We start from the raw sequence: 14,400 nt of genomic DNA on the forward strand, positions 1-14,400 counted from the left end.
CTAACACATTTATCTTGAATTTTGCACCATTTGGCCTACCTTAGCTTATTTTAGTTGATATATATAATTTATGTCAATAGTCTGACAATGGATCGGTATTTTGATGACTCGAACAATGGAAACAGACAAGCCGAATTCAAAGGCTTAAGACAATCGAAAAAATGCACGCATAGAATGCCAAAATCAAAGGATTTCCCCAATTTTCCCAAACGAACAATCGAGAATCGTGCATTTTTCGATTAAGTAGGCAATTGAGGTTCGCTAATCGACACTTAGCTCTCTAATCGTGCTATTAAATTGGGTTCGGCTGCTAGCGTGAAAATAGTAAAGTCTGCTTCATTTCCAGACTGGAATCCTTTTAATGGCGGGAATGAGCGAGATTTTAATCCGCCAACGTGTCAAAGGCCTCAACAAATAAACGAACGATGAACTTTTTTGTGTATGTGAGGTGAATTTCCAGATATTCTCAAAACCAAAACTCCCACTATTTACATACAAAGATTGATTAAATACCAAAGATTCAAGTTCTCATGAAGTGTCTGCGTAAGATTAATAGTCTCTTCTATAAAGTTAAAATGCTAACTTTTATCTCAAGATCTACATTTAACGATTTGAAATTTAACAATACAACAGTTTAGAACAGTAAGTAAATATCTCTAAGCATTAAAACAGTTTTAACTGCTACTAGCGACACAAGCGACACAACGACAATAACGATACAACAGTTTAGAACAGTAAGTAAATATCTCTAAGCATTAAAACAGTTTTAACTGCTATAAGCGACACAACGACAATAACAGATGAATACACATTGATTTATAGAAGATTTATTTACACTTTCCCCCAAAACAGGGCATTTTCACAAATATCACAGATAGCACACTGAGGCCCCAGGGAGTCACTCAAAATTTTATATACGGGGATGTCCATCCGCAGTTTTCGAAATTCACCTAAAATTATCAAAAGCAAATTCAACAGACCAAAAATTATCAGCTAAAATATCATTGATAGGACCCAAAAATATAAAAGTACAAAATCTTGTTGTTGAGCACATAAGAGAACACTGTTCATAGTAATCTAGACTGTTTCCTATAAAAATAAGTTTAAACACATATGTTCTTTTATTTTCTTTTTGATATTATTTTGTGTTGGTTGAACTCATAAGTATCAAAAAGGTATATTATTAAATCAGGTACCCGCAAGGATCAGATTCTACCCATAACTGTCGGATAGACCTCCCTTTATATAAAAATTACTAGTGACCCACCTCGGCACTGAGGTTACGCTGTGTTGTTTATAAGGCGGCGTTGTTGATAAGACGTCGTTTTCAGGCAGTACTCGACTGCTCTTTATATTTCTTTTGATTGAAGCCAAAGCCCCGCTTCAGTCTCTCTGCTAATTCGTTCATGATTATTTTTCTCTCTACAACTGTGCGCTGCATTACCGATCTGTTCTCTTGAGCTCGCCTTGTCAGATACAATAAGGTGCTGTCCACTGTCCCATACGGTACTGATTTGTACACCTCACAGTTCATTTTGGCTAAAAAACAGAAATGCAAGTTGCATTAAGCTTGCGTCTTTAACTAGAATGGAGGTTATCAGCATTTTTCATATCTACATAACCGTAAGTCCTAAAATAAGCCTTTCTATTCGAATTATTCCTCTCTTTGAATAGCCCCTCTAACATAAGCCTCGACCCTAATGTAATTTTTTTAAAATAAGCCCCTGTCCTCAAATAAGTCTCCGTGGGCTGAGGTACTGCCTCGATAACAATAGGTTTACCCCAATATTAAGCATACTCGCCAACCTCAAATAGAGTTGCCCTGGTAAATACATTCACCATGGTAATATTTTCGGCTGCTGCTAAATAAAGACCCACCATCGAATAAGCACCCACCGCAAAATGTTTTTGCCAAATAAGCCCCCAGGGGCTTATTCGAGGACTTAAGGTGCATTACCAGCTAAGCTGCCATTAGAAGGGGGTGGGAGAGTAAGGGCCTTTGGGAAAGAAAATATTTTGATGTCATTTATAAAGTTAGAGTGTAATTCACAAATGAGAGGTTTATAAAAAATTAGTAAGTTGGAGGTAAAAGTAAGTAAGAACTAAAATCTTTCGAATATGCACTTCCTTGAAGAATTCTTGTAGAAAAATTTCATTTTGGAAAGAACGGCTTTGCAAGTCCAATTTCTCTTTATGTGCCTCAGAATCAAAGGCTAAAAAAGTAGAGCTGGTACTTGTTTCCAGTGTTGTGACAAATTTGAGCCTAGTTAATGTATTTTTTGTGTCGATGAAGAAAACTACAGCTATGTTCGAGATATAAGGGGTGGCCTCTATAAACATCTGGCGTAAAGGGCCTTTACTTGACCAACGTCGGGGAAAGCAAGTAACGAACTGTTAGCAACCAGCAATGCTACCTCGTTTCAACAACGGGATTCCATAATGAGGTTGATAGCCGAATTTCAGTTACGTTTTGGGCGATTTGGATGCAAACCAGTTACATTTCTCATGAAATCAAAAGAAGGAAGCCTAATAGGATGAACCTACCGAGAGCTTCTGTCACGTGATCACACATCCCGTAAAGCTGGGCAAAGCAAACATCACTAGTCGCAAGACTCAAACCAAGATCTTTTACCCTGCGAATAAGTTTACAGTTTATCCATTTGCTACGTGGCTTCGAAGGATAAGCAAAAGAGAGAGGGAAGCAGTAGTTGTGCTGACTGTGGACAGTGATTAAGTTCCTTTCTGCAGGAAAAACCGCCATTTTCTAATCTATCAAAATATTATGTCAACTTAAAATAGGGTATTTAAGTTATTTTTGGTTTCAGATTATTTTTAAATTAAACAAACTTCAAATAACCATGATAATTGTTAAAACTAGTCTAAAACTCATACAGTGAATTCGTAAGATATATAGTGAAATCTTCCTATTTCCAATTCCAAGTTTGTAACAAGTTAGAAAAGTTGCTTTCTTTATCTTTTTATCTTCTTTATTTGAAATTTGCAGACTGAGTTTTAAAAATGGGCTTATCAGTTTCCAGTCAGCTAAAGGGTGTGGCACAAAGTCCAAGCATTATCCAGCACCCCCTAATCATTGCCGCTTAAACCAAGCCCTGCTGGTGCCCTACCAAAATTTATGCATTTGCAAACGAAGAGGTCTAACCTCGAGAGCTTCCTATTAACTAAATTCGTTTTACTTCTTCTGAAACCCATAAGAGCTTCTCTTTGTGTGTTTCATATTAAAGTATCTTGAAACTGCAATCTAGCTTTACACTGTGTTAATCATCGGTCCATGTTGAGGAGGTCTTTACAAGTGACAATGCAGGCACTGCGGAAAAGGGGGATGGGAGGGGCTATAGCCACCCCACCACTTTTTGCCAAAAATGCAAAAAGTTTACCAACGAATCACCAGTCAAGCCACTTTTAAGTTGGTTTTATCCCCCCCCCCCACTTTTTAGCCCCCCTACTTTTCTTAACGCTCCGCGGTGCCTGCAGCTCAATGAAACAAAACAACCCTTTACCGTTGGAGGACATAGCTGATCGTTCCTTCATTGTGGCTGGCTATCATAACTCCTGCACGGTTCTCTTTCACGAGAGGGAGAATATAATCAACAACAGAATGGTACATCTCTGTTGTTTTTTCAAATCCGTCGTTTATTGGGTCATCCTTACCAGTCTCGCTTGCAATGCGCCTCTCTTCAACCATGTACGCTCCTCGAACAAGTTTCCCGGCAATTTTGAAACCGTTGGCTGTTGCATAATCGTGATCTGCTTTGACTCTTTTCAATGTATCCTATTGAAAATAGTAATTTAAGACTAACTGAACAATTTAAATGAATATATAGAATCCTTTCCTTTCAAAAAGATTGCAATAAGTTTTCTTGGTTTCCACAACATTGTCCTACACAATAAGTACACCAGTTCGATCCTTTTTAAAAATATAATGTTAAAACCTGAGTGTTGCATTTTTGTAAGAAAAATTAGGATTAAAGATACGAACCTTGCGATAACATTGATATGTATTATAAACAACCGGCTTTTCTTTGTTGTACTTTTGTTGTAAGACAAGGACAAAGTAGGCCAGCGCGGCTTGTACGTATGTTTGTTCTGCATCTAACATCAATCTTAGGCCCATTTTATTGCTTATCTACAAAAAACAAATTGCCTGATGACTTTTTAGAAAATTTTAGAAATTTTAAACTCCTGGCTTGAATAAAGCAGTTAAATAATTTTCATTAAAGCATTCTCTCTGTTTCGAGTTAAAGTGGTCAATTTTTTATCTTCATATATGCCAAAAATTGGCATTTGTCTTCATGTTGAATTGTTTCTCTTCAATTTTATGTTGTTAGGACAGTCAGACAACCAAAAACGCCTTTTAAAAAACGTAAAATTTCTTATGCATTTCACTGAAATTTTATGCTGTAGTGAAAAAATTGATGACGTCATTAAAGACCCAGAGTTCCCATCGTGGAAATAAACAATCCAGAGATCTAGAGATAAAAAGACTAATGAAATTTTTATACCTTAGAACATCATTTGCAAAAATATTGATACTTTTCAGGACTAGATTTTTGAATTTTAGTCTCTTTTTCTCCATTATGATTTCGAGCATATAATGAAGTTGAAATTCAGCTATTCAAGTTAACAACTCTTGTATCGTAATTAAACACGTAATGCAAGCAACTCGCACACTTCGAATGTCTATATGTAATAACAGGGGAAATTGTGTAAGTGGAATGAATTTTCATTGTACAAATCGACCTATCAGAATAATTGATACGTAGCCCACCTTTGCAAGTTGATCAAACCTCTCCAAGGCCATTCTCAACTGGCTATTCGTTTGTTCACAGCAGCTTGGGATGTCGATGTCCTATAAAATCGAGATTCTCTTTAGTAAACCTTTAAGGAGAAATCTTGCAAACAAAGTCAGCTGTACCAGAAAATGCTGGAACTAATTTTAGATTATATAGGAAACAGAAAGTGAAAAATTATAAAGACAAATATGGATATGCTTGCCGTTAACATTAGCGCTAATAAACACTCTTATAAGTCCAAATTTTAAAATATTGTACTTCAATTTTTCTTCAAATTCATTAATCTTTTAATTTTTTCCACAATTCACAAGCAACAACACCCACCCCCTGTTAAGCTTTCTTACCTCTAGAACTAAAGAAGCACCCTGCCGGGGGAAGTACTCGACAAAACTTTCTACAATATTATTTGATTAAAAATTACAAAACAGCTACCTGGTAACTTTCTGTTTCCAGTAATTCCCCGACTCTCCTTATGTCCCATTCTAGAGGTTCTTTATGACCATACTCATAGCCAATCAATTCTTTATTCATGCACAGCTGCAAATGGGATGGTTTACAAATGAAAATACCTAAAAAGCACGTATAAAAGGATGGCACACATTATCTGGTACTTCAGACTACAGTAAATACGGCAGAAAAAAAGAAACATTTTCTACATTGAAAAAAATCTAAATGGATTAAAGATGGCAGATCTAACAGCATACAAAATAAACCATGGAAATAAATAAAAGCTTCATGCTTTTGTTATTCAGTTTTGGCGGACTGATATTCGGCACAAGTCAAAGCTGAACTCACCAGAAGTTCTGGCTCACAGAGGGCTGTCAGTTTGATTTGAGAAAATCCTCCTCTTTCTAGCTTATCTATAATTTTGAATGAGAAAATTTATTATAGGAACAGAAGTTTAAAAATTTTTTGGTGCAGCTAAATGTTGAAGGATTTCGCGTCTGTGGCTTCCTTGGGCTCAAGAGCCACAAAATTGAGAGCGCAGAAATTGAGAAGATTCAGAGATGCGGCGGAAACGCTTCTCCGCTCTGTCCCTCTGCTTCTGGCTTTGATACCCAGGGTTCTATTTGCCATAATAACGATCAATGTAAGTAAATTGTACCGGGAAAAATTTTTTTTGGTTCTCTTTGCTATGGTGGGAAAATTGTTGTTCTGAACTCGGAAATGTCAAAGAAAAATTTGCTTAATTTACTAGTTTATTAGCAACAAAATGGGTCGATAGAATGTAATTTCTACTTCCAAAGGCCGTTCCCCGGACCTTGGCTGGACCAAAATAGCACATGTATACCCTTGGCTAGGCTACAAGTTAGACAAAGTAAACCCTCTCTCGCGGCACATCTCCAGGTACTTTTACTATGGAAGAAACTCCCCCTACCCCTTGGCCCCTTGGAGTTTTTTAAATTCTAAGGTTCCCGAGAGGTGGCAACCAACAGAGAGGGATCGTATTATATGGAGAGGGCTTATTTCCAAGTTCACAAATTAGGCTAGCATTCGAAAGAACTGTTTTTGGAAGTAAACATAAACGAAGTTAAAACGAAGTACTCAATAAAGCCTGGTTCCCACTTGGTCGTTTGGGTCGTTTGGGTCGTTGGAAAATACCCAAACGACTGAAAAGAATCAGTGGAAACATACCTGCCAACAACCCAAAAGACCCGAAAGACTCAAACGACAGTTGTCGCAGAGATAGAAAAAATTCTATCTCCGCGACCGAAAATACCCACGCATGAATGATTTTTGCAAGTGGAAACCGACAGACGACTCAAACGACTCAAACGACCCACGCTTTAGTAACTTTTTCTTTAAGAATAGGAGATTTTCTTGTAACCGCGTGTTTGACTAGAACAAGAACAAGATCGCTTAATATTTCACAGCAAGCTTTATGGAAGAAGTTCAAAAATACGAGTGCCATTATAACAATTATTGGAAAGAGTTTAAACGAGTGCAGTTATTTAACATAATTTGGCAGGAAATGCGTTGATAATATTGTGTCGTACCCCTAACAATTTCTTTTTATTGAAAGGGCGAAACTAGAGAAGGAGTTACTAGCTAGGGACGGTTCAAGAGATCCCACGTGACTGTCACGCAACTAAATACTATTTGATTGCGTCAGAAAAGATAAATGTAGTATTTAGATGCAAGGATTCCTTGGTTAGATTTATAAAGTTTAAATTTGTTGCTAAATTTGAGAAAACAGTTTGAAAAAACATTTAAGTGACATTGCAGGTAACTAACAAAGTTAGCAACTAGCTGGACAGATGTTTCTAGGACCAGAATCCTTCCTTTATCTTTAAAGCAATTCTTTTCTTCGTAAGGTCAGGAAACTCCTGTTAGTCAGCTGTGCTAAACACTTAAACGTAGAAAGTTTATAGGGGAATAAAGAGGGGAGCTGATGAAAAATCGTTTTATGGTTCTGCTTCTTATTTCAATACGGCCTACCTGTCATGTCAATGCATCCTTTTACAATTTCAGTGTTCTTTTGCCACATCTCCGTCCTAAAAATATTGGTATGATTATGATAAAAACGATAAATAATAAAAATTACTGTTTACCAGTCTGTCAGAAATGCAAACTGGGAGTAAATAAATAGATTAATCAAGGATTGCCTTTTGAAAAGTAAATGTTTCTGTTGGGAATCCGCCATTTTGTATCAACCACGTGTATTTTTACAGTTAGTTCATTGATTTCGTCGAGTTCTTTGTTACTCATGCAAGTATTTTCTTCTTGTTGTTTTGGAGTAGCATTTGCGTCAAAACCTCGCTACAATTTAATCCTTCTATCTTTATTTTAAAGAAAGCTTGGGAAACATTTTTGTGGTTTGATCGGTTTCAAATTTTTTTTGTTATTCTATGTTTAAACCTCACCGCATCTAGCGATAATCACTAAAAGATATGATCAAAAACAGCACCTTGTCTGGGAATAAGTTAAACACCTCATTCTAATTAACATGTTCGTAACAGTACCAATACAAGAGCAAAATTTCATTTTCTCAAGTTAATTTATATACAAGGCACTGTATCAGTGAAGCGGGGTAGGGCATGTTCAAAACTAAAACCAAGAAACGACAGAGAAATTCTCACTATGCGCATTGAAACGGCGACCTTTCAAATAAAGAAATTAAGAAGAAAAGTAATTCAGTCCTTAAGGCTCCTGCGTAACCGGCCTACTTTGCGGTAGCTATTTTTACGAGATTAGAAATGGATTGTATTTGGTATTTTTATGAAGCTCGATATAAGGCCGGGTTTGAACAAATATCCGCAAAGCATGTTGGTTGCGCAAGAGCCTTTAACGTCTGGTAAGAGGCTGGTTACAGTTAATTAGGGAATTAATGAGGTGATTAGAGAACTTACCCGAGTTTTAGGTCATCTTCGTTTGAAGCTGTTGTTTCTATGGGTATACAGAGCATAGAGCGAATTCCAGCACTTCTTAATTTTTTAACATTCTTTTCCAGAATTGGCATTGATTCACCACCAGCGAATTGTCCATAAAATGTGGATCTCAACACTGCATCAAAAATTCGCTGCCCAACCAATTTCTTCGTTGTCTTTAAAATCTAAAAATTCACAGAAATAAGTCAGTCTTTAACGTCTTATCCGATAATGGCAGGTGAGAACCTCTATGATGATTATTATTGTCATAAACCAGGGGATCTTTCCAGGCCCTTGAATTTTCTCCCCACTTGTTTGCCCATAATTCCCCACTAGCCAGAGTCCCCCACTAGTTGTGATATTTTCACAAAGTTTTCTAGTTTGTTCTGGCCTACACCTTACCTTATCTTAATTCTGAAATATATTATTCTAATATTTGGTATTTATTTTGAATTCCAGAATTTTGAATAAGTATTTTCGAAGCAATTGGTAAGCAGATATCAGTGAGAGGTTTAGTAAGTGGTCAGGATGGGGGACTGATAGAACCAATCTTTTATAACTTTCTAAGTTTTTAATTGGGTTCTAACTATCAGCATCAGCAACAAGTTTGGAAACATGTAATTGTAAGAATTCTGTTTTTCTTTACCTTTTTTGATGCCAGGCATGGTAAATGATTTCAATCTTAGATGCATTAGAACATTGTATAAATTTAAAAAAGATGATCTTATCAATAGACCCCTCCAATGCAACTTTCCAACTTGTTTTCCATAAAGGATCTGAAAGGCATTTTTTATTTCATATAGCTTTCACTTCAAATAGCACATTACCAAAAGTTGAAAAAATAAGTGTTTTAATTGCAAATCAATTATTTAAAAATCAGGAATTGACAGCCCTTGCTCTTTGAACGCACGGAAGAAATTCTAGTCACCATCAATTGTGAAGGGCGTGGCACCAGCTCCACCCAAAACTGAGAACCCCTTAAAATTTTTTCTGGAGTGCTTTGACAGTTTTGCTTACATTATTGTTCTACAAACACGCCAAGATCTGAAGGCTCGTTACTTTGTCTGGCTTATGCAAATTTTCGATGCATGGGAGTTGAACAGAAAATGAAGATGTTGTTGGGAACAAAACAAATTCTAAAAGTAGCCATTTCGCTGTGCAAGCGTGAGGATCACAAGACCGGAACTACGCAATAGGAACAATATAACAGAACAATAGATTAGCGATAAGTATATAGTGTTATCTATGATTCATTCAAAATTTCCCAGAATCTCATCCATTGACCTTTGTGATAAGTTTATTTGGTTGATGAGTCAAGAAGATACGGATTGTCTGATGTCAATAGCTAATTTTATATCGCTGGCTTTTGAATCACGGGAATCTTTTGGGAAGTCCTCTACGTGCATATCCTCGTAACGTAAAATTTCTAGCTCGTCATCATTTTTTCATCTGTTTATCTTTGTATTAGCTGTTTGCTGTTTTCTGAGATTTATTTTTAATTTGTAATTATGTTAACTTGTAAGTATAGTAATTGTGTTGGCTGTTTTCTGAGATTTATTGTTAATTTGTACTTATGTTCCGAGATTTATTGTTAATTTGTAATTATGTTAACATGTATGTATGGTAATTGTGTTGGCGATGGGCCATTTCGGCCTACGAGCCTTAAAAAAAATATAAGTAAATAGCGGTGATCATAATAGATAATGAGTAAGGACTGATGTGCAAACAAAGCAATATGACGACAAGAATCCAAAGTAATACGCTAGAATTTTAAAATAAATTAGATTTTAAGGCATTGAGTCATGATAAATAGACTGGGTATACCCTAAGTGCCAAAATCCGCTGAGTCATGATTTCCATGACTGTGATGCTATTGGTTGACCTTGAACTGGTCACATGAACTCACCTCGAACTGATTGACAAAACAATTTTCATCAATAGCAAGTTGTCAACAACGGATGCCAATATCACATGAAACAGCAGCGATCACGCCGAAACCAAATGACCCCCTATAGAGAAGGCCTATTTACCATGACTCAATGCCTTTAACGAGTACTAATATTTCGTCGCGGTAAACAGGGCTTCATCAGAGTAAAAAAAACATACTACTCGTCCCTTCGCTTTTGTTTTTGCCGTCAGTTGCGTCCCGTTAAGCAAAAAGCTCTTTAGTGACATTTCCCCACCAGTGAAAACTTCTTATATATAAGATCCCCTGCCATAAATATTGTCATTTCTTTCAAGATATCAGGTGTAACCTGGGAAGAGAGAACGTGTTTTCTATTGTGAACCAAACCCTAAATCATCATTTCGCGTTATGGTCTTACTCTCGAGCAAAGTTCTAGATGATTCCAATTCCAATGCTTTGCTGCAAGACAGGGTTTTGGGTGACTTTGGCCGCAACGAGAAGAGACTCAAAATATGTAAAGATCCGAAAAAAACTTTCAGCGTATGATTCTGAGCTATTTCACCTCTTGAGATGACAGGACGGCAGATGTACCATGTAAGGGAGGCTCGTGGGGCTTGTTGTGTAAGTTTGCTGTTACTGCGTATGTTTATGTAACTGCGCATATCTGTTTCATAACTAACTAGAGGATAGTTTACCATAATGCGTTCACAGTTCTTTTATATTATGCCGTGGGAAATTTAGCGTGTATTATATTTACTTAAATCATTTCTTTTTGATTGTATTCCCAATACTCACTACAGTTTGTTTGTTTATTTTGATAACCATAGATACGTTCACTAATTGTAACATAAGGGAGTGTTCAAACTATTTGATTCAGATTGGTTGTGAGTTGTTGAAGTGTAGTAGTGATTTTGATTGATGAAATGTTATGTTATTTGAAATGAAGTTATCTCCTTGAAAGTTGGGATCTGTACCGCGGAACCAGTAAATATATTGTACAGGGCTCAGCCCCATTTGTTAACAATTAGAGAGAAGTTCTAGGTCGGCCAGTATTTGTTTGGTTGGGCCTCACTTGGCAATGCGAACTAACTCTTTATTTACCCTGGGTACCAGAGCCTCAGTGAAAGGGTGGGTTGAAGAGTGGTAGGCCTGCCACTTATCGACCTAAACTTTCACCGACCCACTTTTTCACTGTGGCTCTGGCACCCAGGGTACCCTTTATTGTGCTATTTATTTTCACCGAATGAGCATTTTATATCAGCGTCGGTTAATATTTTGAGTGATTTCATAGCACACAATAGTACACGATAGAAAATGATTTCATAGCACACAAACGCAAAGGCAAGTTTCACCGAATGTTAACCGTTATAAAGTTTTCAATATTGACTGAGACCCCGTTTACACTAGCACGGATCCAAATGGATCCGTACCCATTTGGATCCGTTCTAGTGTAAACGGGGTCTGACGCGATCGATGATCTTGGAACCTTTCACCTACAGCACCTGGGGACCTGGGGGACCTGAGGGCAGAAACGTCGAGCCGCGAAATTTAGTTGTTTGTTGCCAGGTACCGCGCACCAGTCTAAATGTAGGAGGGCTGACAAGAGCGCGACAGAATTTTTTGAGGCCACGCCAACTAGAACGCCGGAAAAAGACCCTTTTGAAAGTACTGGCTTATTTCTACTGGGGTTTTGTAAACAATCTGGTTCAGAGAAGATATCAATAGCTATAAAGATAGATGAAATTAGCTTGGGGATAATAAAACAGCAAGAAAAACACCTAGAAAATGAACAGAAAGGGTTCCCAGTCAAGAAAAACTGCTACTTCTTAGGAGTATACGATTCAATGTTGCGTTGAGGCCGATTTCCATTTGACATTTTTTGTTCGGCTTTTAGAGCATAGTTAGAGTAAACTTTAAAAAAAGTTTTCTAACCTATTATTGCAAGAAAGTGGAGGGGCTATAGCCCCTGCTAGCCCAATGGCTGCACGGTGCCTGTTTGTTGCGACAGGGTTATTATTTGTTTACTCGCTTTTTGGATTTGGAATTACTTTGATTGGAAATGATGGTGTTATTACGTTGCTAAGTATAAGTTTAGGTGACACGATTTGTAAGATCTTTTCAGTCGCGAAGTGCATAACTCTTAGGCACATTGGAGCGCTAGAGTACGTGCTGGGGTATCTTCAAGGTAGGATCACAGGGCAATGGCAAAACAGACAATAGCAATATACACTTTTACGAATCGAAACTTTTATTGCCACTATATCCGTTTCTTAAATCACATTATGCCACAAAGGATTGATTGTTTTCGCGAAAAGCGTGCCAACTTCCCTTCTGGCAATGATACAATACTTCTTTGCATCGTTGACTTCGTGATGACGTGGTCAACATCATTTCGTGACCGCAAGCAATAGAAATCGGTGCCCTAATTACAGGAAAACGAGCATGCCTTGTATAGCAAAAACGTTACGGAAAAGCGACTCTATATATGTATATATATATTATATATATAGATGATCAGTAAAAAAACAACAAATAAAAGAAAGAAAGGGAGAAGGGAATTCCATCCACTTACTTTCTCACTATGATCAACAAATGTTTCCATTGAGGAAATTCTCAAAATCAGCCAAGCTCGAAGCAAATCAAAATTGGTTTTCAGCTGAAACGATACCAGTTTTCCACTAGCAGGTACATTGTCGTTGGGCACGTCACTCCATGTTTTGGTTGTCCTACGTTTCTTCTGATGCAACGACGCTGTAAAGTTTACACGCCTTAACAAAACATTTAAGTTCATTATATTGCTCCTCGATGAAAGCATAGTTCCTCGCTGTTTCTGCAGATATCCTGATCTGAATAGGCTAGATCTGAAGTGCAGAGGCCACAACGATCGCCTTTTAATTATTGTGTTGGTCTATTGTGATCTCAATGTTTTGAAATAGGACTCGTCAGACCGGTTTGGTCAGGAACGCAGCAGACCGCTAGACTCACTCCATGAGCCTCTGTTTCGCTACTGCCTCACTTGACGGACGCTACAACAGACGGACCGCAAGATTTCATGTGACTTACGCGAGGTAGCCACGGGATTACAAGTGTTGCCAGGCCACATAATCCAGGTAGCGCTGAAAGACCGTATTGAACTGACAAGGCCCACCCCACCGGAGGGCCGGGGGGCATGGTCCCTCATTTCTTTTTGAAGCAGGTAATTTCAAAGCTACAATCAAAGGTGAAAGTAACCTTGGCCCCCCATTTTCAAATTTGCGGCGTGGGCCCTGAGAGGGAGGAGAGGGGATGCAAATTTCAACCCCGTCTCTCCGTAAATATTAGCATATTAGCAAATCAATATCATAATTCGATTATTTCTCCTATCTCCTATCATGGGAGTGGTCTGAAGGTAAGAAAAAAGTGCAAGGTTTCACCTGATGGGAAAAATTACCAGGTAATTCAAACCTAAGCCGAGCAATGTTCCCGTACGATAAATTCAGCCCAAGATATACAAGAGAAAAACAAACTGGTAGTGATTCCAAAGTTCTTTCTATCAGCGGTATCACGAAACTGTGACCTACCAACTAGATTCCAAAAAATCAGTTCTAAAAATTCTAATTCCAATGCACACGTTCGCCATCAAATCCATAAACCCAAAAAGAACCTGCTATCCACAATCAATCCCCCAAATCTCAATGAAATCCCTTCACAAACATCAGGTAAATTAACAAAACAATTCTTATTATTTACAACTACAACTAATCGAGAAGAACACGTTGGGAATTTCGTAAGAATGCGCTTTCAGTGTACCGATTAAAAACAGCAAACAAGAATTTCTAATCCAAATTTTGGCCAAAAAGAAGCTTCAAGAAACGTTTCTCATATGCCTATTCTACAACAGTTTGCTTCAATTTCACATATTTACTTTTAAGACTCTGCTTTGACCCTCCTTTTAATGAGAAAAGCGTTCATAAGAACACTGAAGCTCGATTCACCAAAAAATAATGTTGGAAAATGAAAAATTAAAAGAAAAATAGAATGTTTGTGAAATTTTCATCTGAAACGTTTTGTGAAAAAAAAACTTGTGATACTAGAAATTGAGTGAACAAAATTGGGTGATCATATCTCAAATTGGGTGAACAAAATTTAAGAACACCCTAACCTCAATATTTCAAAAAATAACAACAGTCAGTCTCTGCAAATATTATCTGGTCAAAAATCATTTTGTTTTTATAAAAGAAGAGTGTGTTGTATACTTCATTGAAACGTGAAGAGAGATTTCTACGTTTGAATCAATATTTTTTGATGTGGTATGAATGTCAAAGATTGCTCTTGA

The 14,400-nt window shown here is 37.3% G+C and overlaps 1 protein-coding gene across 2 annotated transcripts; it reads right to left on the minus strand.

Moving 5' to 3' along the window:
- Positions 1–426: 426 nt before the first annotated feature.
- On the minus strand, positions 427–13,057 carry LOC135683123 (hydroxyproline dehydrogenase). Of its 2 annotated transcripts, none has more exons than XM_065198295.2 (10): positions 12,658–13,053; positions 8,162–8,364; positions 7,251–7,306; positions 5,607–5,671; positions 5,244–5,348; positions 4,787–4,867; positions 3,998–4,144; positions 3,519–3,790; positions 2,545–2,633; positions 427–1,539 (listed from the first exon to the last, which is right to left on the minus strand). In XM_065198295.2, the coding sequence occupies exons 1-10, from the start codon at positions 12,898–12,900 to the stop codon at positions 1,328–1,330; spliced, it is 1,473 nt and encodes a 490-aa protein (XP_065054367.2). In that variant the 5' UTR covers positions 12,901–13,053; the 3' UTR covers positions 427–1,327. The 2 variants fall into 2 exon arrangements, 1 of the variants encoding a protein (XP_065054367.2); XR_010515752.2 differs by having other exon boundaries at positions 1,514–1,539; positions 3,670–3,790; positions 12,658–13,057.
- Between the last annotated feature and the right edge of the window lie 1,343 nt (positions 13,058–14,400).

Source organism: Rhopilema esculentum, chromosome 7 (assembly GCF_057945365.1).
Source record: "Rhopilema esculentum isolate cy_ngs chromosome 7, ASM5794536v1, whole genome shotgun sequence".
Taxonomy (NCBI): Eukaryota; Metazoa; Cnidaria; class Scyphozoa; order Rhizostomeae; family Rhizostomatidae; genus Rhopilema; species Rhopilema esculentum.

What these genes read in the sequence shown, in the direction of transcription:
- LOC135683123 (XM_065198295.2), bottom strand. Translation starts at nt 12,900, where the DNA reads ATGCTTTCATCGAGGAGCAATATAATGAACTTAAATGTTTTGTTAAGG. An exon ending in GAAGATGACCTAAAACTCGG is followed by an intron (nt 7,307 to 8,161) that starts GTAAGTTCTCTA and finishes CAATATTTTTAG; the next exon opens with GACGGAGATGTGGCAAAAGA. An exon ending in AGGATGCATTGACATGACAG is followed by an intron (nt 5,672 to 7,250) that starts GTAGGCCGTATT and finishes TCAAAATTATAG; the next exon opens with ATAAGCTAGAAAGAGGAGGA.